Consider the following 26985-nt stretch of genomic DNA (forward strand, 5'->3'; position numbering starts at 1 on the left):
TTGTGTGTTTGCGCCATACATTGCTCTACAGCTCCTACCGAGGCTGTGGCGGTGTCCTCTACAGCGCCTTCTGAGGCGATGGCGTCTGCTTGTGAAATCTCTGGGAGGGCGTCTCTTAACTTTATGTCTGCCCTGTTACAGCCAAGGAGACCATGATCCACATCTTGACATGTGGTTCCTTTGTCTCTCTCATGAGTCATGTTTTGTTGGTTTCATTGAGTTCATTGCTTTTAGGTGTGTCTAATGTCATTAGTCCTTGTGTTTTTATAGCCCTCATGTCCCCATTGTCTTGGGTCTAGCTTCGTTCTATGTAGTTGTTGGTCAGTTTCTGTATATGGTTCATATCCAAGTATGCTGTCATGATAAATGATAAACTCATGTCATTGTTTGATTCTGTTAACTCTGTCCCCATTGTTAAATAAAACTGCACTTGGGTTCACATCCACTGTTACATGCAGTATTTGAACTTTTTAATTGTATGGGTCTCTCTTTAAATTAAATTAATAATTTGATACAATGCAATTATTACATGTTTTTACATTGTACTTCTATTTCAAAAATACAGGTGTAATTACATCTAATTACGCTGTTGACCCTTCCCTTACATCTTAACCAACTTTAAACCTACCCATTTCACCAAACCTCTCCCTAACCAACCAGAATCCCACAACAGTAGCAGCAAAAGTGATTAGCAATGCAACATGAAAACAATAACTACATTATACCTAACATTTTTATAAGTGCGTAGTATAACCCCAGTTAAAGACATCTAATATAAATTGTGACTAATTTGAGTTTGATTATTATTATTTTTTTAAACATTTCAAACATCTGAATCATTTGTCCTACCTTCTGATCAAAATCCTGACAAGGAAACAAATAGGGAGGTCATAAAACTTGTATTGTGAGTTATTAGTTTCCTCCTACCTATAGAGAACAAAAGTTTAGGCTTCACTTAAAAATGTCTGCAGTCAGACAGTCAGCATGAATCTTCTCTCTTAATAAATAAAACATCACTAGCTGAAACTGGACACCAAATCAAGGTAAGACCTGGTTTAGGATCTTTTTCATCGAGATACAGTAAGTTTAATCAAACAAATTATCAATTATAATGAATGGTGGAGGAATATGGTGACTCTGTAAAAGATGTTACCTTATAATTGCTTCAACAATCAACAACGTAAGTTCCATCCCAATCATTTTAGAAGGTAATCATATTGTGAATATGTGCAAGTACAGCTATCACTGTCAAGTTTGTTTTCTTCAGATTAATCTGTTTACATTTCCATTTAGGAAAATAATGCATACGTAAATGCCACTGGCAGGTTAGAACTTTGTTAGAACAAGTTATAACTTGTTTTTAAGTAATTTTAAGGCAGTTAATGGATTCACATAAGTAAAAATGAAAAGTATTTTTCTTTCTTTTTATAACTTTTATAACTTATAACCAAAATTAAATTATTAATTCACCCTCAAAATTATAAAGATCTATAAAGTTATTAGGCTTAAAAAGAAAGATATTATCATAAACCACCCAATGTTTTTATTTTATTTTGTTATTTTCTTCCACACAGGCATGGAACCTGTTATGATGAAACTGAGAATCATAATCATGTTGTATGTGACTTCTTTGGAAATACTAAGCCTGAGCCATGCAGTGACAGTGAGTGAGGAAGTGCTTGGAGTAAATAAGTGGCATATGATGCTGGTAAGTATGCTTAATGGAATGCAAAACAGAACTGCTTTGTTTTCTTTATTTGCATTTGGCACTGATAAACCACATTTTTTAATAGGGTGAAGTCAAAACCATCTTTGCAGTTATTTGACATATACACTCTTTTCCTTATTTGGATAAGAATGTGTTGATTGCACTGATAGAGATGTAGACACATTTTGCTACTGATAAACTTCTGTCTTCTGTCCCATTCTGTCTTTCCTCTAAATTCCAGCCACCTTACATGGATGAAAGTGGAAATAACTTAAAACAAGAAGGACAGGGTGAGTGTTAATGAACGATATGGGTGGATTGCTCAACTAAGTTAAGCTTGTGATTTAGTGTTATTTGATTATTAAACAATTATTAATTGAAAGAACAATATATTTCATAAAACACTGTAAAAAAATATTTGGTTAAAAAGCAAAGAAACATAAGGCATTGAGATTTTTGTATAATCTCAGAAATTGTGGAAGAAAACATTTTCAACTAGATTTGTATTTCATTTTGATGGGGGCCTTAAAGAAAGTAAAATGAGATTTAGACATAGGCCTATTGTAAACCTAAATATAAACAGAGGAATATCATGTAGTATCCTATATACAGATTCTGTAAATAGATTTTTTACTATAAAATTAGTAAATGCACTATAGTAACTCAGTGTTTTAAAGAAATATTAACATTTTAACTTTTATTTTAGCTTTAATATTAATTTTAACGGCATATTTGTCATGTTAATTACCACAGAAAAGTATAGAAAATAGAGTACAGAAAATGTATGAATGCCTTTTTATTAATATTTCTTCTTCGTTTTTGGCAGTGAACTGGAAATCATTCAAATACTTGATCAGCATCAAAATAAATTCTTCAAGAGTAATGGTACAGGATCGCTTGAGGACACTTCTTCAAGGATACTCATTTCCATATAGCGTCAGCCAAAATGTCATTGTTACCAATATGAATCTCAGAACAAGTAAGAATCTTCAGTAATATTGTTCTTTATAAATTATAATGCTAAAATAGTAGAATACTAATACTAATACAGTTACTCTAAAAGTGAAATACAGTATATCGATATACCGTATACTGTACAGTATACCAGAAGGGGAAAAAAACACATTAAATGTGTGCTATCAGGCAGCATTCCATGGATATTAAATTCTGATCTATATTCCCAGCTCCTCCTCTAAAACTGTTCAAATACACAACTGACATAAAAATCAATGCTTCAAGGGAAGGAGTGATAGAACAATTGAGGGACCTGATGCGTGAACAGAAATTTCCTATGTGCATCAAGAAAAGCATTAAAATCTCCAGTGCAAATATCACTACAGGTAAGTCAAATATATGTGGAATAATTCCATTCTGTCTACATTTATCTGATACGGTACCTACATATACCTAATTAATTTTCAGTGTGTCTGTCAAATTTGAGCAAAACTGAGTGCAAGTGTCAGAATCAATGCTGTCCACATTCACCAGAATTTTTTTTTTTCGAGTCTCCTTTAAAATCTCAATTATTTGTTTAATTTTCAGTGTGTCTATCGAATTTGAGCAAAACTGAATGCAAGTGTGAGAATCAATATGCTTGGCCCTCTGAACAATGCTCTGAACATGGCGTTTGTGGGCACAGTCAAAATGGTACGTGTGGATGCATCGCTTCTCTTCCAACTGAAGGAGTGTTCTGCCGGCCACCAGCTGGTAAAGAGTCTCTCTATTTCAGATCCAAGTTGGAGATTGGCGTGATTGTAAAGTCTGATGTAGTTTATGACCGGTGTATTATTTTTATCTTTTCTTAATGTTTGCAGCTCCACTAAAGTCATTCAAATACACCATTGACATAAAAATCAATGCTTCAAAAGAAGCCGTGATAGAGCATTTGAGGGCGTTGGTTCGTGGACAGAACTTCCCCATGTGTGTCAAGAAAGGCATGAAAATCTCCAGTGCAAACATCACTACAGGTAAGAGAAGTATAAGTGGAGTACTTTTGTGCTGTCCACATTCACCAGAATTTTTTTTTTTGTGTTTCCTCTAAAATCTAAATTATTTGTTTAATTTCCAGTGTGTCTATCGAATTTGAGCAAAACTGAATGCAAGTGTGAGAATCAATACGCTTGGCCCCCTGAACAATGCTCTAAACATGGCGTTTGTGGCCACAGTCAAAATGGTACGTGTGGATGCATCGCTTCTCTTCCAACTGAAGGAGTGTTCTGCCGGCTACCAGCTGGTAAAGAGTCTCTATTTATTTCAGATCCAAGTTGGAGATTGGTGTGATTGTAAAGTCTGATGTAGTTTATGACTGGTGTATTATTTTTGTCTTTTCTTAATGTTTGCAGCTCCACTAAAGTCATTCAAATACACCATTGACATAAAAATCAATGCTTCAAAAGAATTTGTGAACGAGCGTTTGAGGGCGTTGATTCGTGGACAGAAATTCCCCATGTGTGTCAAGAAAGGCATGAAAATCTCCAGTGCAAACATCACTACAGGTAAGAGAATTATAAGCGGAGTACTTTTGTGCTGTCCACATTCACCAGATTTTTTCTTTTGTGTCTCCTCTAAAATCTAAATTATTTGTTTAATTTTCAGTGTGTCTATCGAATTTGAGCAAAACTGAGTGCAAGTGTGAGAATCAATACTCTTGGCCCTCTGAACAATGCTCTAAACATGGCGTTTGTGACCACAGTCAAAATGGTACGTGTGGATGCATCGCTTCTCTTCCAACTGAAGGAGTGTTCTGCCGGCCACCAGCTGGTAAAGAGTCTCTCTATTTCAGATCCAAGTTGGAGATTGATGTGATTGTAAAGTCTGATGTAGTTTATGACCGGTGTATTATTTTCGTCTTTTCTTAATGTTTGCAGCTCCACTAAAGTCATTCAAATACACCATTGACATAAAAATCAATGCTTCAAAAGAAGCTGTGATAGAGCGTTTGAGGATGTTGATTCGTGGACAGAACTTCCCCATGTGTGTCAAGAAAGGCATGAAAATCTCCAGTGCAAACATCACTACAGGTAAGAGAAGTATAAACGGAGTAATACCTTTGTGTTCACATTAAACCTATTAATTATTCCTCTGTTTCTCCTCTAAAATCTAAATTATTTGTTTAATTTTCAGTGTGTCTATCGAATTTGAGCAAAACTGAGTGCAAGTGTGAGAATCAATACGCTTGGCCCTCTGAACAATGCTCTAAACATGGCCTTTGTGACCACAGTCAAAATGGTACGTGTGGATGCATCGCTTCTCTTCCAACTGAAGGAGTGTTCTGCCGGCCACCAGCTGGTAAAGAGTCTCTCTATTTCAGATCCAAGTTGGAGATTGGTGTGATTGTAAAGTCTGATGTAGTTTATGACCGGTGTATTATTTTCGTCTTTTCTTAATGTTTGCAGCTCCACTAAAGTCATTCAAATACACCATTGACATAACAATCAATGCTTCAAAAGAAGCTGTGATAGAGCGCTTGAGGGCGTTGATTCGTGGACAGAACTTCCCCATGTGTGTCAAGAAAGGCATGAAAATCTCCAGTGCAAACATCACTACAGGTAAGAGAAGTATAAACGGAGTACTTTTGTGCTGTCCACATTCACCAGATTTTTTTTTTGTGTCTCCTCTAAAATCTAAATTATTTGTTTAATTTTCAGTGTGTCTATCGAATTTGAGCAAAACTGAATGCAAGTGTGAGAATCAATACTCTTGGCCCTCTGAACAATGCTCTAAACATGGCGTTTGTGGCCACAGTCAAAATGGTATGTGTGGATGCATCGCTTCTCTTCCAACTGAAGGAGTGTTCTGCCGTCCACCAGCTGGTAAAGAGTCTCTCTATTTCAAATCCAACTTGACAACTGGTGTGATCATAAAGTCTGATGCAGTTTATGAATGGTCTAATATTTTCGTCTTTTCTTAATGTTTGCAGCTCCACTAAAGTCATTCAAATACACCATTGACATAAAAATCAATGCTTCAAAAGAAGCCGTGATAGAGCGTTTGAGGGCGTTGATTCGTGGACAGAAATTCCCCATGTGTGTCAAGAAAGGCATGAAAATCTCCAGTGCAAACATCACTACAGGTAAGAGAAGTATAAGCGGAGTACTTTTGTGCTGTCCACATTCACCAGATTTTTTTTTCCGTGTCTCCTCTAAAATCTAAATTATTTGTTTAATTTTCAGTGTGTCTATCGAATTTGAGCAAAACTGAGTGCAAGTGTGAGAATCAATACTCTTGGCCCTCTGAACAATGCTCTAAACATGGCGTTTGTTGCCACAGTCAAAATGGTACGTGTGGATGCATCGCTTCTCTTCCAACTGAAGGAGTGTTCTGCCGGCCACCAGCTGGTAAAGAGTCTCTATTTATTTCAGATCCAAGTTGGAGATTGGTGTGATTGTAAAGTCTGATGTAGTCTATGACCGGTGTATTATTTTTGTCTTTTCTTAATTTTTGCAGCTCCACTAAAGTCATTCAAATACATCATTGACATAAAAATCAATGCTTCAAAAGAAGCCGTGATAGAGCGTTTGAGGGCGTTGATTCGTGGACAGAACTTCCCCATGTGTGTCAAGAAAGGCATGAAAATCTCCAATGCAAACATCACTACAGGTAAGAGAAGTAGAAGCAGAGTACTACCTTTGTGTTCACTTTAAACTTATTAATTATTCCTCTGTTTCTCCTCCAAAATTTTAATAATTTGTTCCATTTTCAGTTTGTCTCTCAAATTCAAGCAAAACTGAATGCAAGTGTGAGAATCAATACGCTTGGCCCTCTGAACAATGCTCTAAACATGGCGTTTGTGGCCACAGTCAAAATGGTACATGTGGGTGCATCGCTTCTCTTCCAACTGAAGGAGTGTTCTGCCGGCCACCAGCTGGTAAAGAGTCTCTCTATTTCAAATCTAAGTTGGAGATTGGTGTGATTGTGAAGTCTGATGTAGTTTATGACCGGTGTATTATTTTTATCATTTATTAATGTCTGCAGCTCCACTAAAGTCATTCAAATACACCATTGACATAAAAATCAATGCTTCAAAAGAAGCCGTGATAGAGCACTTGAGGGCGTTGATACATGGACAGAAATTCCCCATGTGTGTCAAGAAAGGCATGAAAATCTCCAGTGCAAACATCACTACAGGTAAGAGAAGTAGAAGCAGAGTAATAACTTTGTGTTCACATTAAACCTATTAATTATTCCTCTGTTTCTCCTCCAAAATTTTAATAATTTGTTCCATTTTCAGTTTGTCTCTCAAATTCAAGCAAAACTGAATGCAAGTGTGAGAATCAATACTCTTGGCCCTCTGAACAATGCTCTAAACATGGCGTTTGTGGCCACAGTCAAAATGGTACGTGTGGATGCATCGCTTCTCTTCCAACTGAAGGAGTGTTCTGCCGGCCACCAGCTGGTAAAGAGTCTCTCTATTTCAAATCCAACTTGACAACTGGTGTGATCATAAAGTCTGATGCAGTTTATGAATGGTCTAATATTTTCGTCTTTTCTTAATGTTTGCAGCTCCACTAAAGTCATTCAAATACACCATTGACATAAAAATCAATGCTTCAAAAGAAGCCGTGATAGAGCGCTTGAGGGCGTTGATTCGTGGACAGAAATTCCCCATGTGTGTCAAGAAAGGCATGAAAATCTCCAGTGCAAACATCACTACAGGTAAGAGAAGTATAAGCGGAGTACTTTTGTGCTGTCCACATTCACCAGATTATTTTTCTTGTCTCCTCTAAAATCTAAATTATTTGTTTAATTTTCAGTGTGTCTATCGAATTTGAGCAAAACTGAGTGCAAGTGTGAGAATCAATACTCTTGGTCCTCTGAACAATGCTCTAAATATGGCGTTTGTGGCCACAGTCAAAATGGTACGTGTGGATGCATCGCTTCTCTTCCAACTGAAGGAGTGTTCTGCCGGCCACCAGCTGGTAAAGAGTCTCTATTTATTTCAGATCCAAGTTGGAGATTGGTGTGATTGTAAAGTCTGATGTAGTCTATGCCCGGTGTATTATTTTTATCATTTATTAATGTCTGCAGCTCCACTAAAGTCATTCAAATACACCATTGACATAAAAATCAATGCTTCAAAAGAAGCCGTGATAGAGCACTTGAGGGCGTTGATACATGGACAGAAATTCCCCATGTGTGTCAAGAAAGGCATGAAAATCTCCAGTGCAAACATCACTACAGGTAAGAGAAGTAGAAGCAGAGTAATAACTTTGTGTTCACATTAAACCTATTAATTATTCCTCTGTTTCTCCTCCAAAATTTTAATAATTTGTTCCATTTTCAGTTTGTCTCTCAAATTCAAGCAAAACTGAATGCAAGTGTGAGAATCAATACTCTTGGCCCTCTGAACAATGCTCTAAACATGGCGTTTGTGGCCACAGTCAAAATGGTACGTGTGGATGCATCGCTTCTCTTCCAACTGAAGGAGTGTTCTGCCGGCCACCAGCTGGTAAAGAGTCTCTCTATTTCAAATCCAACTTGACAACTGGTGTGATCATAAAGTCTGATGCAGTTTATGAATGGTCTAATATTTTCGTCTTTTCTTAATGTTTGCAGCTCCACTAAAGTCATTCAAATACACCATTGACATAAAAATCAATGCTTCAAAAGAAGCCGTGATAGAGCGCTTGAGGGCGTTGATTCGTGGACAGAAATTCCCCATGTGTGTCAAGAAAGGCATGAAAATCTCCAGTGCAAACATCACTACAGGTAAGAGAAGTATAAGCGGAGTACTTTTGTGCTGTCCACATTCACCAGATTATTTTTCTTGTCTCCTCTAAAATCTAAATTATTTGTTTAATTTTCAGTGTGTCTATCGAATTTGAGCAAAACTGAGTGCAAGTGTGAGAATCAATACTCTTGGTCCTCTGAACAATGCTCTAAATATGGCGTTTGTGGCCACAGTCAAAATGGTACGTGTGGATGCATCGCTTCTCTTCCAACTGAAGGAGTGTTCTGCCGGCCACCAGCTGGTAAAGAGTCTCTATTTATTTCAGATCCAAGTTGGAGATTGGTGTGATTGTAAAGTCTGATGTAGTCTATGCCCGGTGTATTATTTTTGTCTTTTCTTAATGTTTGCAGCTCCACTAAAGTCATTCAAATACACCATTGACATAAAAATCAATGCTTCAAAAGAAGCCGTGATAGAGCGTTTGAGGGCGTTGATTCGTGGACAGAAATTCCCCATGTGTGTCAAGAAAGGCATGAAAATCTCCAGTGCAAACATCACTACAGGTAAGAGAAGTAGAAGCAGAGTAATACCTTTGTGTTCACATTAAACCTATTAATTATTCCTCTGTTTCTCCTCCAAAATTTTAATAATTTGTTCCATTTTCAGTTTGTCTCTCAAATTCAAGCAAAACTGAGTGCAAGTGTGAGAATCAATACTCTTGGCCCTCTGAACAATGCTCTAAACATGGCGTTTGTGGCCACAGTCAAAATGGTATGTGTGGATGCATCGCTTCTCTTCCAACTGAAGGAGTGTTCTGCCGGCCACCAGCTGGTAAAGAGTCTCTCTATTTCAAATCCAACTTGACAACTGGTGTGATCATAAAGTCTGATGCAGTTTATGAATGGTCTAATATTTTCGTCTTTTCTTAATGTTTGCAGCTCCACTAAAGTCATTCAAATACACCATTGACATAAAAATCAATGCTTCAAAAGAAGCCGTGATAGAGCGTTTGAGGGCGTTGGTTCGTGGACAGAAATTCCCCATGTGTGTCAAGAAAGGCATGAAAATCTCCAGTGCAAACATCACTACAGGTAAGAGAAGTATAAGCGGAGTACTTTTGTGCTGTCCACATTCACCAGATTTTTTTTTCGTGTCTCCTCTAAAATCTAAATTATTTGTTTAATTTTCAGTGTGTCTATCGAATTTGAGCAAAACTGAGTGCAAGTGTGAGAATCAATACTCTTGGCCCTCTGAACAATGCTCTAAACATGGCGTTTGTGGCCACAGTCAAAATGGTACGTGTGGATGCATCGCTTCTCTTCCAACTGAAGGAGTGTTCTGCCGGCCACCAGCTGGTAAAGAGTCTCTATTTATTTCAGATTCAAGTTGGAGATTGGTGTGATTGTAAAGTCTGATGTAGTCTATGACCGGTGTATTATTTTTGTCTTTTCTTAATGTTTGCAGCTCCACTAAAGTCATTCAAATACACCATTGACATAAAAATCAATGCTTCAAAAGAAGCTGTGATAGAGCGTTGGAGGGCGTTGATTCGTGGACAGAAATTCCCCATGTGTGTCAAGAAAGGCATGAAAATCTCCAGTGCAAACATCACTACAGGTAAGAGAAGTAGAAGCAGAGTAATACCTTTGTGTTCACATTAAACCTATTAATTATTCCTCTGTTTCTCCTCCAAAATTTTAATAATTTGTTCCATTTTCAGTTTGTCTCTCAAATTCAAGCAAAACTGAGTGCAAGTGTGAGAATCAATACTCTTGGCCCTCTGAACAATGCTCTAAACATGGCGTTTGTGGCCACAGTCAAAATGGTACGTGTGGATGCATCACTTCTCTTCCAACTGAAGGAGTGTTCTGCCGGCCACCAGCTGGTAAAGAGTCTCTATTTATTTCAAATCCAACTTGATAACTGGTGTGATCATAAAGTCTGATGCAGTTTATGAATGGTCTAATATTTTCGTCTTTTCTTAATGTTTGCAGCTCCACTAAAGTCATTCAAATACACCATTGACATAAAAATCAATGCTTCAAAAGAAGCCGTGATAGAGCGTTTGAGGGCGTTGATTCGTGGACAGAAATTCCCCATGTGTGTCAAGAAAGGCATGAAAATCTCCAGTGCAAACATCACTACAGGTAAGAGAAGTATAAGCGGAGTACTTTTGTGCTGTCCACATTCACCAGATTTTTTTTTTCGTGTCTCCTCTAAAATCTAAATTATTTGTTTAATTTTCAGTGTGTCTATCGAATTTGAGCAAAACTGAGTGCAAGTGTGAGAATCAATACTCTTGGCCCTCTGAACAATGCTCTAAACATGGCGCTTGTGGCCACAGTCAAAATGGTACGTGTGGATGCATCGCTTCTCTTCCAACTGAAGGAGTGTTCTGCCGGCTACCAGCTGGTAAAGAGTCTCTATTTATTTCAAATCCAACATGATAACTGGTGTGATCATAAAGTCTGATGCAGTTTATGAATGGTCTAATATTTTTGTCTTTTCTTAATGTTTGCAGCTCCACTAAAGTCATTCAAATACACCATTGACATAAAAATCAATGCTTCAAAAGAAGCCGTGATAGAGCGTTTGAGGGCGTTGATTCGTGGACAGAAATTCCCCATGTGTGTCAAGAAAGGCATTAAAATCTCCAGTGCAAACATCACTACAGGTAAGAGAATTATAAGTGGAATAATGCGTTATTCCTACATTTGAGCTCCAAAATTCTTAATCTTTTGTTTCAATTTCAGTGTGTCTCTTAAAATCGAGCAAAACTAAAGAAAGTCTGGTAACACTTTAGTTTAGGGTCCAATTCTCACAATTAACTTGTTGCTTTTTAAAATGCATATTATTAGGATATTAGCTTTTTATTAGTACTTATAGAGCACATATTAATGCCTTATTCTGCATGGCCATATTTTACATCCCTTAGTCACCCAATACCTAAACTTAACAACTACCTTACTAACTATGAATAAAGCAGTAATTAGGAGGTTAATGAGGCAAAAGTCATAGTTAATAGTTAGTTGATAGTTGTACTCTAATCTAAAGTGGGACTGAAAGTCTGTTTAAAAACATCAATACTGACATTTAGTGTGATCGTAGAGTTTTTGACCAGTCGATTATTTTTGTCACCCCCTAGTAAAGAAGCCTCCCTATATTAGTTGTCAAAACTGACAAATAATGTGATCGTAAAGTGGTGTGCAGTTTGTAGCTTTTACATCCAATTACATGTGCCATCTGGTATTTTTTTTCACGTGGTTCCCATCATAGGGCTTCTCTTTCATTTCTATATTATTTTTCACTGTTTAGTGGAACACTAATGTAGCTTTTACTATTACTTTTGTTAATATTACTTGTATTTATTTTGATAGACAGCAGTCTTTACATTGATGAACAGTTTTTGAAAATAAAAGTAATGCAATCAGATTAATTTATATCTTTGCTTATCATAGGCTGTCCCATACCTTCAACCACAATGCCAAACACAAGTATATCTTCAAAATCTACACCATCAATGCCAACAGAAAAAAATACAGGTATTCCTTTTTGAAACGAGCTTGCAACATACTTAATATGCTAATTTGTAAATTTGACTTATAAAAAAGTCATGCGTATTATTTAATAAAATGTACCATTTCAGAAGTGTTTTTTAGCAGGGTGCCCACAATGGTTACTATGTTTCCTAGTTGTCACACGTTAATTGTGTTTCTTATACAACTGATAATTCGTGAATAATTAAAAGTGGTCTGCTAGTATATCTATTTTTTCTTAATAAAATGTAAAACATTTCATATTACATTTATATGTAAATGTAAAAAACACAGCTTAAACACTCTTATTACAATTTTTCTATTACAATTTTAGGTATTGTTCTTAGACAGTGATCTATTTTTTTAAAGAATAAAAAAAGTTCAAATGAATTGAATCTGATTAATCAGTCCTTGCATTTTTGCAGATGTTACCACCCTTACAACATCAATCCCAAACACAACTCATGAAGTAACATCAATAACAAGTCTTCCATCATCCACTCCAGTTGCAGAAACGACAAGTGATAATACAATTCTATTTACCTGGCATATTCACCAACACATTTTAAAGAAGGCTTTAGCACTTACCATGTTTACATATTATTTAGTAGTTGCCTGGCGATATGAATTCCTTCTTATCTCTGTTTAAATTTGATTTTTGATTTTGTAGATGTTACAAGCCGTTCAACCCTGATCCCAAACACAACTGACAGTACAACAATAACAAGCGCTCCAGCATCTACTCAAACAGTACAAACAAGTAAGCGATCATATAATTTAATTAACATGGTATGTCACCAAAAACCAAAACCTTCAGAGATGCGTTCATCACTTACCATGTTTACTTATTGTACTGTAGTTGCCAGAAGATATACATTACCTCTTTTTGATTTTGTAGATGTTACAAGCCGTTCAACCCTAATTCCAAACACAACTGACAGTACAATGATAACAAGCGCTCCAGCATCTACTCCAACAGTACAAACAACAAGTAATCATATAATTGTATTTAATTTCATCATCATCAACAACTAAAGCCTCCAGAGATGTTTAGCACATACTATATTTACATAATGTTCAGTAGTTGCCAGAAAATATTTATTACTTCTCATGTCTGTTTGAATGAGATTTTTGATAATTATTATTTTTTTAGATCTTACAACATGCAAGTTATTCATTTCTTCTTTTTGATTTTGTAGATGTTACAAGCCTTTCAACTCTGATTCCAAACACAACTGACAGTACAACAATAACAAGTGCGTCAGCATCTACTCCAACAGTTGAAACACCAAGTGATCATTACATTTTATTTACATGGCATCATCACCAACAACTAAAATCTTCAGAGATGTTTAGCACCTACAGTACCATGTTTCATTTTTACTCAGTAGTTGTCTGAAAATATTCATTACCTCTTTTTGATTTTGTAGATATTACAAGCCGTTCAACCCTTATCCCGAACACAACTGACAATACAACAATAACAAGCGCTCCAGCGTCTTCTCCAACAGTACAAACAAGTAAGTGATCATATAATTTAATTAACATGGTATGTCACCAAAAACCAAAACCTTCAGAGATGCGTTTATCACTTACCATGTTTACTTATTGTACTGTAGTTGCCAGAAGATATACATTACCTCTTTTTGATTTTGTAGATGTTACAAGCCGTTCAACCCTGATTCCAAACACAACTGACAATACAATGATAACAAGCGCTCCAGCATCTACTCCAACAGTACAAACAACAAGTAATCATATAATTGTATTTAAATGTCATCATCATCAACAACTAAAGCCTTCAGAGATGTTTAGCACATACTATATTTACATAATGTTCAGTAGTTGCCAGAAAATTTTGATTACTTCTCATGTCTGTTTGAATTAGATTTTTGATAACTATTATTTTTTTAGATCTTACAACATGCAAGTTATTCATTTCTTCTTTTTGATTTTGAAGATGTTACAAGCCTTTCAACTCTGATTCCAAAAACAACTGACAGTACAACAATAACAAGTGCGTCAGCATCTACTCCAACAGTTGAAACACCAAGTGATCATTACATTTTATTTACATGGCATCATCACCAACAACTAAAATCTTCAGAGATGTTTAGCACCTACAGTACCATGTTTCATTTTTACTCAGTAGTTGTCTGAAGATATTCATTACCTCTTTTTGATTTTGTAGATATTACTAGCCATTCAACCCTAATTCCAAACACAACTGACAGTACAATGATAACAAGCGCTCCAGCATCTACTCCAACAGTACAAACAAGTAAGTGATCATAAAAATGTTTTTACATGGTTCGTCACCAAAACCTTCAGAGGTGCGTTTATCACGATTTACTAATTGTTTACTTACTGTTCAGTAGTTGCCAGAAGATATATCCATTACCTCTTTTTGATTTTTGATTTTGTAGATGTTACAAGTCGTTCAACCCTGATCCCAAACACAACTGACAGTACAACAATAACAAGCGCTCCAGCATCTACTCCAACAGTACAAACAAGTAAGCGATCATATAATTTAATTAACATGGTATGTCACCAAAAACTAAAACCGTCAGAGATGCGTTTATCACTTACCATGTTTACTTATTGTACTGTAGTTGCCAGAAGATATACATTACCTCTTTTTGATTTTGTAGATGTTACAAGCCGTTCAACCCTAATTCCAAACACAACTGACAGTACAATGATAACAAGCGCTCCAGCATCTACTCCAACAGTACAAACAAGTAAGTGATCATAAAAATGTTTTTACATGGTTCGTCACCAAAACCTTCAGAGGTGCGTTTATCACGATTTACTAATTGTTTACTTACTGTTCAGTAGTTGCCAGAAGATATATCCATTACCTCTTTTTGATTTTTGATTTTGTAGATATTACTAGCCATTCAACCCTTATCCCGAACACAACTGACAGTACAATGATAACAAGCGCTCCAGCGTCTTCTCCAACAGTACAAACAAGTAAGTGATCATAAAAATGTATTTACAGGGTTCGTCACCAAAAACCAAAACCTTCAGAGATGCGTTTATCACTTACCATGTTTACTTATTGTTCAGTAGTTGCCAGAAGATATAGATTACCTCTTTTGATTTTGTAGATGTTACAAGCCGTTCAACCCTGATTCCAAACACAACTGACAGTACAACAATAACAAGCGCTCCAGCATCTACTCCAACAGTACAAACAAGTAAGCGATCATATAATTTAATTAACATGGTATGTCACCAAAAACTAAAACCGTCAGAGATGCGTTTATCACTTACCATGTTTACTTATTGTACTGTAGTTGCCAGAAGATATACATTACCTCTTTTTGATTTTGTAGATGTTACAAGCCGTTCAACCCTGATTCCAAACACAACTGACAGTACAACAATAACAAGCGCTCCAGCATCTACTCCAACAGTACAAACAAGTAAGCGATCATATAATTTAATTAACATGGTATGTCACCAAAAACTAAAACCGTCAGAGATGCGTTTATCACTTACCATGTTTACTTATTGTACTGTAGTTGCCAGAAGATATACATTACCTCTTTTTGATTTTGTAGATGTTACAAGCCGTTCAACCCTAATTCCAAACACAACTGACAGTACAATGATAACAAGCGCTCCAGCATCTACTCCAACAGTACAAACAAGTAAGTGATCATAAAAATGTTTTTACATGGTTCGTCACCAAAACCTTCAGAGGTGCGTTTATCACGATTTACTAATTGTTTACTTACTGTTCAGTAGTTGCCAGAAGATATATCCATTACCTCTTTTTGATTTTTGATTTTGTAGATGTTACAAGTCGTTCAACCCTGATCCCAAACACAACTGACAGTACAACAATAACAAGCGCTCCAGCATCTACTCAAACAGTACAAACAAGTAAGTGATCATATAATTTTTATTAACATGGTATGTCACCAAATATTAAAACCTTCAGAGATGTGTTTATCACTTATCATGTTTACTTATTGTTCAGTAGTTGCCAGAAGATATACAATACCTCTTTTTAATTTTTGATTTTGTAGATGTTACAAGCCGTTCAACCCCGATCCCAAACCCAACTGACAGTACAACAATAACAAGCGCTCCAGCATCTACTCCAACAGTACAAACGAGTAAGTGTTTATATAATTTATTCATATGGCGTTGTCACCAACAACTAGAATCTTAAAAAGATTTTAGCCTTTCAACCCTGATCCCAAACACAACTGACAGTACATCAATAAGTTCTTTATCTACTCCAATAACAAAAAAGACCAGGCATGTGATCATACAAAGCTTTCAAGATTTTTGTTATATGTATGACAAGTTTGCTTTGGTTATAGTATAGGTTTGACTTTATTGACCTCTACCACAATTGTTTCAACAGCAATTATTATTGCTACAACAAAACCGGCAACACATGTGAAAATACTGGAGTTCTGGTTTGATATACTGTAACACATAGATATTACATACACACACAACTAAAATCAGCTGTCGTGTGTTTAGCAGTGCTCCTCATTTAGATTAGATTAGTATTAGAAGCTTAGATTCTTAAAAAACATGTTTCCACTTAAACAAAAGTCTTGTTTTCACAAATGTCAAAAGACCTACAATCCTAATCAAACAGGCAGCAAAAAAACTTAAAAACACACTTTGGTCCTTGATAGTGTTGCTCCAGCGTCTTCTCCAACAGTACAAACAAGTCAGTGTTCATAAAATTGTCATTACATGGTACGTCACCAAAAAACAAAACCTTCAGAGATGCGTTTATCACGATTCACTTATCATTTTTACTTATTGTACAGTAGTTGTCAGTAGTGAGATTCTGTATGGAGGAATGGTCTCTGTTCTCTTGTCAGGTGTTCTCCAAACTCAGCAGGCATTATAGGAGAAAACTCCGAGCTGTTATCTTGTCAAGAGGAGATTGTAAAAAGTATTTAATAAAAGGGTGCCAATAATTGTGGCCAATGTGTTTTGGAGAAAAACATTTATTTCATAATGTGATTTCCCCTGCACTTTCAATTATTTTACTTCAATGAAAGGTTACATTTTTGGCAACTGCACAAACTTTGTTTTCAAGTTATATGTTTGAGTTCCAGAGGAATTTGTGACTTTCACCTGTTCAACCACATCAAAGTTTCGTAATTAGTAAGTCCGTGCTTTTTCTCTTTTTTCTTGTGTGCTGACTGCTGAGGGGGCCGCTGTGCCTTGGTGAAACGGTGTTTGTACATATGTGTTTAATTATCGTTGCAAGCAATCATAAAATACAGCTTATTGCAACAACAAAAAAGGTATTTCTATGAGAAACAGACCTCGGTTTCGGGTCGGGATGGGTTGGGTTAAATGATTTCGGGTACGGGCCGGGTTCGGCCTTCAGTTTAAAGCCCGTGCAGATCTCTATTTCATTCATTCATTCATCTATACAAGGGAATCTTCTACCAAACCTGGTGTACACGGCGTATTGCAGCGGTCTCCCCCCCCTCCCCCCCCCCCCCCCCCCTCTCTAAAGCACAGATAAGTGCAGAGAGCTCCCCTTAACTTGGTGACCAACTTTGCTCTCCGAGCGACGAAGGTCACGGCGCGCACTCCCAGTAAGGCAACGTCCACCATGGTGACCCAGGAACAACATCTCTTCCGCTTCCTCGTTCCCTGGGTCACACAGACTGCAGCTCAAGCATACTGGATGCGAGATTGTCGCCTCCTCATCTCAGGTCTCGACTCACACAAAGCCCCACACAGGTCAGTGCGACACATTCAGGTCTGGTTAGCGCTTCCCAACCCATCTTGCTGGCACAACAGGACAGCCAGACTCGGCTATGCGTTTCAGTTCGCCAGGCACCCGCCCAGGTTCAACAGAGCCCTTTTTACTTTGGTGGCAGGCAAAGCTGCCTCTGTCTCGACACAACGTCTTGTTCCCTCTATCAGGGAACAGAAGTTAAAGTAGTAACCGAGACTTTGACTAGGTACCAGACTATCCTTAATTCTTGACCATCAAGCTTGTACTTTTCTGATCATCAAAACCCTTGCTTTTCAGACTTTACTTTTGTTAGGGGGTGTACAGTTAAAGACCCAGGACCAGATATGAAGAATGAAGACCCAGAGTCAGAATTATAAAAAATTAAAGAAAATATTTACTGAAGATAGTTTGCAGTTTCATCAGCAGAAGTCAGCTTCAATACTCGCACAGGAGTTCGTAGGCCGCCCCGCTTACAGTTACAAAGATCACAGCAGTTATACGATTTCCAAGGTCTAAGCTACGTCATTGCTTACAGGATGAATGATTCTGGGTTGCTCCCATTACCAAATCAGTTTTCTCCAACATAGTCAGTTGTTTTCTGGAGCTTAGGAAAGGCACATTCAAGAGTCACCAGAGCCATTTTGGACTGCCTAATAGTGTTAACGCAGGAAGACAGGTTAATAACAGCAGTATTTAATCACTAAAATCCTTTTAACATCTTAAAAGCAGCAACCTAGCACTGCTTAGATTCAGTGAATTTAGTTCACATCCGTCTATTCAGTGTACTGTTACATCTGTAGCCGGAGCCATCGGCCCTGTTCCATGGTGGACACTAAAATGAGACAAAGAAGTTACTGGTCCTAAAATAAATTAATCAAAAACGTCACTTCTATCTTGTAAGGTCTGCATTATTTTGAAGACTTCTTTAAAGTCATTCAGTTTTACTTTTAACAATTTTAACATTTAAATACAAATTGCCCTCTGAATGGTAATGATTTCTTTTAACATCTCTGTGTCTATGGTTTTCAACTGAAACACTGTGCTTTACTATAAATAGCTTATTATCACTTATGACACAGGCTCAGATAACAGCTTTTAGCTGACATTGAATGAGAGAGACTCTGAGGCATTCAAGACTGGTACACTGCCCTCTCATAAACTTCTAACATCAAACTTTATCTACCATATTTTAACTCTAGCCCAGCGTAAGGCCTCTTTGCCAGAAATTACATACGTTTTCAAATAAACATAATTTTATAGTTGTCTTTTGCCCATACATCAGGGAATTTAGACATAACAAATTTCCACTCAGATTGAGTCTGTCGCACTGGCACTTTCAGCGACAGCACACACCAGATTCAGATAAGTAAACTGTTTCAGCCAAATCACAAGCATATCTTTTGAAAGTAAAACATCAGATTCTAGTTCTTTCCTGGTCAACACTTTTCAAGCTGTTTGTTTAATCAAATGCCTTTCTACACATTTTACATTTTAGCAACCGTACTACTGTACTCGATTTTAGTTGTTAATTTCTCAATTACCATAGTTTAATATCTGACTTAAAAATATTTTTCTTTTTTTTTTTTTTTCCTAGGAGTTTATCAATCTCCAGTTAGGATTCACACTAACTTTTACGAGGCTATCACGCTCTGCTTATGATACATTTTGATACACATACATCTTTTGCAGTTATCATTTTAAATCATCCTTTTAGTTACTTTTACAATTTGCAACTCATTTTTTTTAGTCATTATCTGTAATTTTACATTAACCTGTATTCATCAGTTCACTTATAAAAATTACTATTATAGATCTTTTCTTCAAAAGGATTCACTTTAAGACTTCAATCTTTTGACCTTGTTTTTATCTCTTACTCTTTCTCAGACGAAAACTTTAATATCGTTATATAAACACTGATCTACTTTCAAACCCACATTATTACCAGAAATGTGTCACTATCACATTTTCAAACACCTTCTCAGTGGGCATTTACATTTACATGTTAGATGGTCCTGCTGACCACAATTAAAACACTCTCTGTCGGCTCCAACTTACTGCACACTCTTGAAGCAGTGTGTCCCAAACAAGAATGCAAACCGAGCTGATAAGCAGTTCTCTGTATTCTTTTACAGTCCACCAGTGGCGGATTCAATCACAATAGCCGAATCATAATCTTCATCATTATCATTGGCAGCACATTAATTTTGATAAGCTGCACTGAAAATCACTCAACATTCTCTAAGGTTTTTTTTTTTTTTCAAAGTTTCTGTTTAACTTTAGTCACACTTGTCCAAGGAAATGATCTTCGACCCATAATTTAATACACTTGCTTTTTGTAATCATCGTAAGCAATACAAGGCTAAACATTTAAATTTTTCTGTTTCTTTGTTTGTTTGTAGCCAGTCAAGTTGTTGTTTAAATTTCCAAACAGAAGCAAAACTTATCAAGACAACCATTTACTTAATAATTTCTGCAAATTTCTCTGAAGTGAGGGCTTCAGAGCACAGCTGCTTACAGCTTTCGCTCTTTTCTGTCTCACTATTAGTTTCAGGACTGTTCAGGTTACTGATCAAGTTACTCAGTTTGTCTGCCATATCTTAATAACAGTTCAAACTCACCTGAAGTCATTGCAGTAATGTAGGCGGCGATCTTTGAACAACACAGCTTGGCTTCTTCGTGATGAAACTGCAGAGTATACTCCAAAATCACAGTTACATACACAGTCCATGCCAATTTGGGTCACAACTTTTTTTTTTTTTCTCTCGGGATCGTTCCTGATGCATCCCTGGCAAACAACCCTATTTTTGTTAGTATCCCTAACTGCCTGATTCACTAAATTCGGGGATCCCCTATCTGAGATGGAAGAGATTGAGCAGGTTTACGGTGCCACTGGACCTCCCGTCCAGGGACGTACTCTGCTGGGGTGGTGCTACACCATTAATGCCCAGCGGGGCCCCCACAGAGCACGCTTCGCTTGCGCTGTCTGCTGCCGTTACCCTTAACGACGCTCTCAGCGACTTCTTATCCTCTCAGCAGTACAACTTACTCCTTCACTCGCCTCATCGGAGTGAAGGCTCTCCCGCTCTCCTTCAAAATCTCTTCCAGTCAGACAGCCCTAACAATTAATAAAAGCTTACTACCTTGTGTGTTGATTTGCCAGAGATGTCACCACGGAATGATTGCCCGCCGCATCCTCCACCAAACTGTTAGGGGGTGTACAGTTAAAGACCCAGAACCAGATATGAAGAATGAAGACCCAGAGTCAGAATTATAAAAAATTAAAGAAAATATTTACTGAAGATAGTTTGCAGTTTCATCAGCAGAAGTCAGCTTCAATACTCGCACAGGAGTTCGTAGGCCGCCCCGCTTACAGTTACAAAGATCAAGGCAGTTATACGATTTCCAAGGTCTAAGCTACGTCATTGCTTACAGGATGAATGATTCTCATTGGCTATGAAATAGATAAACACAGTAATTTTCCACACATATACAGATAGACTGAAGCATATCTCCATCGATTATGCAGCTGAAGTTAGGCACGTCATGACCTTCCAGGTCGCTGATTTGGGTTGCTGGGCGCCAGCATGTCCAGAACAACAACTCAGTCAATCTCCAATAATGCCAGTGGTTCCTTAACCTGTAACCAAGAAGACTAACACACACACCGACACACAGCTTTTCCAAGGTTGGATTTGGCCAGGCTCTCACTATAAACAGGAGAGTCCTCTCAAAACATCAAGATAATGCGTTCTTTCTCTCAAGGATAGCTAAACTTTAGTCTAACTGGAAAGAAAGGCTTTAACAAAGAAATGGCCCCTTAAACTATTGGCTTCAATGACCCCTATATGTTTTAACACATTGAAGACCTTTCTCAAACACAAAACAAGTCCCTATTTCATTTCTGGAAGCTGGGTTAAATAAGCAAGCACTGCATTCAGATATCAAATACAGACATTAAAGAATACATGAAAAGAACATTTCAGTAATCACACTGGTAACTTATATAAATAAAGTAAAATCTCCAGAGAAGTCATTCAACTCATTTGATATTTAGAAGGAAAAATATTGATTAATACCTTAATTATAATCATTCATTACATATACATTGAAGCAGCAGTGGATTCCAATCCACCCCCTTCACTTTCCCTTCAGCCCCAAACACAACAGAGCACGACAGCCGTGACAAGTGCTCTGATGTCTACCTCAACAACAGTAACAAGTAGGTGATCCTACAAACCTCTTCATGTAGGACAAATGTTTCTGTGTGTGCTAAATCAGACTCCAGTTTATATTATTTATTTTATATTTTGTTTATTTCACATTATTGTTCTTATTTGTATTGCTTGTAAATTTGTTTTTAAAATGGTAATTCCCCACAACAAATCCACTTACATTTCCAAATGATTTTATGATGTGAAATTAATGTAAACACAGTCAATTATGTGTTGGACAGCGCAAAACATCTGATATGTTAAAATAGATCTGTGGATAAGTGCGAATGCAACTTATTAGACCTGCTGCTCTCTATGATGTTATCAGTAATACTCAAATGGCAATAATGCTGAGAAAAAGTGAAAATAGGATCAGATCGTGAGATGTGCCTTCATAAGAGGCTGGAAACAAACTGGAGCTGACATACTCTCTAGTTACCTCAGGCATCCCGAGATGGGCATCCTGGGATAAAGCAAATGGAAAATAATTAGCGTAGCTGCTGTTCATAACATTAAATAAAGCTAATCATGTGCATTTGAACAGATACAACTGGAGTACAAGGTTATGATATGCATTATGTTAATGCTTAGCTACAGAGATGTGTCTTTAATCTAGACTAAACTGTGAGACTGAGTCTGAGCCCCAAACATTATCAGGAAGGCTATTCCAGAGTTTAGGAGCCAAATGCAAAAACACTCTCCCTCCTTTAGTGGACCTAGGTACTTCCAAAAGCCCAGAGGTTTGTCACCTTACAGAGAATGATGGATTGTAGGGCGATAAAAGATTGGTTAAATACACAGGACCTAACCGTTTAGGGCCTTATAGGCCAGTAGCAATATTTTGTAATTGATAAGGAACTTAAAGGTGCTGTATGTAACTTTTATACTATACTAAAGCATACAAATACCATATTATGTTTGCAGATATTTAGGAAACATGCTAAGTTCACATACTCGTTTCTCTGAAAAACACTTCTACAGCCAGTTATTTTACTTGTTATTTTACATGTTCCGTGTTGTCAGTCGGTTTTTGTTTTGGTCTGTGTGATCTCGCCCACTGCCGATTCAAAAGACCGCTGTTCGCCAGCAGCAGCGGTCATCTTCTTTGTTTTCAAGTAGCAGGGAATTCACACGGAACCGTCACAACTCTGCCGTCATTATGTAAAGCCCGCCAACTCTATACACGATGTGATTGGCCTGACTAGAGTTTGGTTTTTCCAGCTCGAAAGCCAACGTTGCTACACTGCACTGGCTGCAAAATACATTTTGCTGCCGCTAGGGTGCGTCTAGATTTCTAGGCTACGCGATCACGAATTTAAAAATGAAAGTAAAATATCGCATATTGTTTTCTTTCAAGGCATTTGATAATTCATACTCATTAAGTAGACCTAAAATTACATGCATTAGAAGACTATTAGTTAAATGTTAAAACATTTCAAAATGCACCTGCAGAAAATTTTTCCAGTCTTGAATTTTGTCATTGAGGATTTCTGAAAAAAATCTTGTCTCGTCTCGTTCTCGTGAACCCAATCTCGTGTCTCGTCTCGTCTCGTGAGATACGTGTCTCGTCACACCCCTAGTAGTAATGCATTACACTAATCTAGTCTTGAGGTCATGAATGCATGAACTAACTTTTCTGCATCAGAAACAGATAGCATGTTCCATAGCTTAGCGATGTTTCTGAGGTGGAAGAAGGCTGTTTTTGGAACATATGACATGATTTTCGAAAGACAATCATATGTTGTCTAATATAACACCCAGGTCTTTATCTGTAGAGGATGAAGTAACAGTACATCCTTCTAAATGCAAATTGTATTCGAAGAGATTCTGTGTACAGGTTTCTGGTCCAATGAGTAAAATCTCAGTCTTATCTGAATTTAACAGAAGAAAATTACAGGTCATCCAATATTTTATATCTTTAACACACTCTGCAAACTTGGATAATTTAGAGTTTTCATCTGGTCTGAAATATAAGTATCATCGGCACAACAGTGGAAACTAATTCCATGTTTTCTTATAATATTACCAAGTGGCTGTATATATATTGAAAATAGCAAAGGGCCTAACACAGATCCTTGTGGCACTACATAATTTACTGGTGTTATCTTAGATTTGTACCTGTTTAAATAGACAAAATGGTAACAGTTTTATAGGTACTATCTAAAACAACCTTAATGCCTGTCCCTGAATACCAGTGTAATTTTGTAGTCGATCTATAGTTTGAACATAGCACTAAGATCAAGTAAAACTAGTATTGAGATACAGCCTTGGTTAGAAGCTAGAAGTACTTTGTAATTTTAACTAGTAGTTTTCATGTGCTATAATGGGGCTGAATCCAGATTGAAATTTTTTATTGATATAATTTTTTGCAAGGAGCACAATTGAGCGGACACAACTTGTTCTAGTATTTTAGACATAAATGGAAGATTTGAAATGGGTCTGTAATTTGCTAATTCATTTCGATCTAATTGTGGTTTCTTGGGCCTGTTTACACCTGGTCCTTTCATGCGTTTTTACTGATCGGATAGCTATGATTTGTTAAAACGTCCAATTTACATTTGCCCACATAAAGCGAATATAAATCCGATCTTCAATTACCTCACTATATGCAAATTTAACGGGAGTTCACATCAGCGAAAGCAACAGATTAGCTGCATTTCATTTATCATCAGCTAATTTCAAGATTAAAGAAAGGGTAAGATCATTTAGTCTCACTACATTTAATGAAGATGATTGTGTTTTGAACGTCTGCGACTTTCTGTTTCATTTGCGTGAGTTTGCGCTTTGGCTTGCTGAAGAGATACACAGAAAGTATCTAATAGCATGCTCTTACACGTTTTTTTTTGTGTGTTTTTATTTTGGGAGGAGTAAAATCTGTGGTTTCAAAAACCAGATGCATTTACATCTGTCCCGTTTCATCTGGAATACATCTCTGAGACAACCTTCTTAAGTGGTTGGTACGGAATGATCGAATTTAAATAAAAAAACGCATAAAGTAACCAGGTGTAACAGGCCCATTAATGAGAGGCTTGAACGGTCTTGGGACGTGCCTTAGAGACAAAGACGAGTTAATAATATTAAGAAGAGGCTCTTCGAACTCTCTCAGTATTTTAGTGGCTATGAACTAGTAAAAATGTTGCTGGTTTAGATCCAATGATAAGTTTAACTCTTCCCGTCCTATAGGCTAGTTGTAAAACAGTGTATTTTTTCTTGAGTTTTTTCTTTCTCATTACTACTAAACTGTGATGGAATATTTAATTCAGATGATGTCTGTTTATTTGTTAATATAGGCACTGTACTAAATAAAAGCCTTGGATTGTTTTGGTTTTCTATGAATGATGTCAACATTGCTGATCCTTATTAGTGGTAGAGAGAGACTCTACATTTTAAATGCATATATCCTCTAAATGCAGATTTTGTCTTTGTTTTGGAGCACAAACATATTCATACTAACAGCCAGAAAACGTCAATTTTAATTTCAGGGGGACAACATTTTAAGTTTGTAATTACATATTAATATATGGAATGTACATATTTTAATGGAAAAATAAACCCTCTATGCTTAGGTCAATCTACCACAACAAAACCACCAACAGCAATCGTACTAACAACAAAAGCAACAACAGCTCTACTAACAACAAATCCATCAACAGCTCCGCCACCAACAACAAAACCAATAACAACAAATCCACCAACAGCAACACCGGTAACAACAATACCAACACCAACGTTTGGTAAGTACTGATTACACTCTTGAGTGAGTATAAGGTCAAAATATTGGAAAAAAATGTCTGCCGTCATGCAATCAGTTTCAACAGCTATATCTATGAGATCAATATGGTAAAGATCATCATTACATTTAACAATACTTGTTTGCAAATCCCAGTTATAACTTATGGCCTAATGGGGTTATGGTCTTTTCATGCTTATAAAATCTGCTTGTATCAACATTTTTTTATTGCTTTTTCTTTTTCTTTTACTCCAGTAAAACGTAAGATATCGATGTCAATAGACGATATTTTTGACGCAAACCTGAATAATCAGAACAGTGGCAAATTCAAGAAATACAAATCAGATATTGAGAAAGCAGTAAGTGTTACAAAAACATCTTGTACCAAATGCAATTTGAATGAAATATAATCAATGTTCTTGTGTTAGGGTATTAATTCAGCCATATAGTAAAATGCTCATGTGTTTTACTCCAGTGTTATTTGTCAAGAGACTGTAATTAGATGAATGTATAGAGAAAAGTGCTTGAAATTTAAACATTTATAAACAAAAACTGTAAGAACATCATTGTAAGAACACAATATTAAAAGAAATTAATTTTTACAATTCTGACACGACTTTGTTTCATGTAGATCGATAGCAGCTACAAGGGTATAAAAGGTTTCATCTCTGCTACTGTCACTGGTTTTAGGTATGATATTTTTTCTCCCTAAGATTTTTGCTTTGACGTAATCATTGTACTTTTGTTAGTTCAAATGCATAATAGACATTTTCTCATATGTTTTTGTTTGATCAGGCCTGGAAGTGTGATCGTAGACTTCTTTATTACGTCAGCTGAGGTGATACAGATTTCTGGGGAGATAAACCAAGCAATTTACACCAACATGAAAGCGGCCAATTTCAGCGTTGATCCAACTTCAGTCGCTGAAACTGGTAAAAGATTATTCTGTACTTTTCTGTAGAAGAAATATGCAAAATTATGTCAGATATACAAGAGACAAAAGACATGTTGTTCAATAACCAGTATATTTAAAAATAATATTTAAACACAGCAGTATTTGTATGCTTCTTGGAGCTCTAAAATCTCCATATCTGTCCTTGTATGTTCCAGATAACACAAACCTACGACTAAGAGATCCTGTTTTTCCTGAACAAGATATAATACTCTCCTGCCCTGCCACCAACCACATTGGAAATGTAGACTGGAAATTTCAAGGAGAAATCGTACAGCAAGGCAGTCATTATGAGTTTTATTTAGATCGTCTCTCCCTCAGAGTCAAGAGTGTTACCATCAGAGATAACGGTGAGTCTTTGCGCACATGGCAGATCAAAGCTGCTGAAATATATAGTATATTATCTCAATCACAAAAGAAACAGCAACATAAATGTAG

General features: G+C 36.7%; 1 protein-coding gene across 1 annotated transcript in view; it reads left to right on the plus strand.

Moving 5' to 3' along the window:
• The first annotated feature begins 947 nt into the window (after positions 1–947).
• Positions 948–26985, plus strand: part of LOC143732364 (uncharacterized) — a 31077-nt gene continuing 5039 nt past the window's right edge. The window contains exons 1-57 of the mRNA XM_077223361.1: positions 948–1043; positions 1575–1708; positions 1950–1998; positions 2535–2687; positions 2893–3048; positions 3251–3415; positions 3523–3675; positions 3777–3941; positions 4051–4203; positions 4304–4468; positions 4576–4728; positions 4832–4996; positions 5104–5256; positions 5356–5520; positions 5628–5780; positions 5881–6045; positions 6155–6307; positions 6411–6575; positions 6683–6835; positions 6939–7103; positions 7211–7363; positions 7462–7626; positions 7736–7888; positions 7992–8156; positions 8264–8416; positions 8515–8679; positions 8789–8941; positions 9045–9209; positions 9317–9469; positions 9569–9733; positions 9843–9995; positions 10099–10263; positions 10373–10525; positions 10626–10790; positions 10900–11052; positions 11837–11920; positions 12340–12435; positions 12585–12674; positions 12813–12905; positions 13114–13206; positions 13345–13434; positions 13573–13665; positions 13875–13931; positions 14106–14195; positions 14341–14430; positions 14569–14658; positions 14804–14893; positions 15031–15120; positions 15259–15348; positions 15487–15576; positions 15722–15811; positions 15958–16047; positions 25432–25599; positions 25851–25954; positions 26227–26285; positions 26391–26527; positions 26706–26897. Of these exons, the coding sequence (XP_077079476.1) occupies positions 1577–1708; positions 1950–1998; positions 2535–2687; positions 2893–3048; positions 3251–3415; positions 3523–3675; positions 3777–3941; positions 4051–4203; positions 4304–4468; positions 4576–4728; positions 4832–4996; positions 5104–5256; positions 5356–5520; positions 5628–5780; positions 5881–6045; positions 6155–6307; positions 6411–6575; positions 6683–6835; positions 6939–7103; positions 7211–7363; positions 7462–7626; positions 7736–7888; positions 7992–8156; positions 8264–8416; positions 8515–8679; positions 8789–8941; positions 9045–9209; positions 9317–9469; positions 9569–9733; positions 9843–9995; positions 10099–10263; positions 10373–10525; positions 10626–10790; positions 10900–11052; positions 11837–11920; positions 12340–12435; positions 12585–12674; positions 12813–12905; positions 13114–13206; positions 13345–13434; positions 13573–13665; positions 13875–13931; positions 14106–14195; positions 14341–14430; positions 14569–14658; positions 14804–14893; positions 15031–15120; positions 15259–15348; positions 15487–15576; positions 15722–15811; positions 15958–16047; positions 25432–25599; positions 25851–25954; positions 26227–26285; positions 26391–26527; positions 26706–26897 (7426 nt within the window). The 5' untranslated portion in view covers positions 948–1043; positions 1575–1576. The remainder of the gene's footprint in view (positions 1044–1574; positions 1709–1949; positions 1999–2534; positions 2688–2892; positions 3049–3250; positions 3416–3522; positions 3676–3776; positions 3942–4050; positions 4204–4303; positions 4469–4575; positions 4729–4831; positions 4997–5103; positions 5257–5355; positions 5521–5627; positions 5781–5880; positions 6046–6154; positions 6308–6410; positions 6576–6682; positions 6836–6938; positions 7104–7210; positions 7364–7461; positions 7627–7735; positions 7889–7991; positions 8157–8263; positions 8417–8514; positions 8680–8788; positions 8942–9044; positions 9210–9316; positions 9470–9568; positions 9734–9842; positions 9996–10098; positions 10264–10372; positions 10526–10625; positions 10791–10899; positions 11053–11836; positions 11921–12339; positions 12436–12584; positions 12675–12812; positions 12906–13113; positions 13207–13344; positions 13435–13572; positions 13666–13874; positions 13932–14105; positions 14196–14340; positions 14431–14568; positions 14659–14803; positions 14894–15030; positions 15121–15258; positions 15349–15486; positions 15577–15721; positions 15812–15957; positions 16048–25431; positions 25600–25850; positions 25955–26226; positions 26286–26390; positions 26528–26705; positions 26898–26985) is intronic.

The sequence above is a fragment of the Siphateles boraxobius genome, unplaced genomic scaffold (genome assembly GCF_051911475.1).
Source record: "Siphateles boraxobius isolate OS27281-9 unplaced genomic scaffold, OSU_SipBor_1 9, whole genome shotgun sequence".
Lineage (NCBI taxonomy): Eukaryota > Metazoa > Chordata > Actinopteri > Cypriniformes > Leuciscidae > Siphateles > Siphateles boraxobius.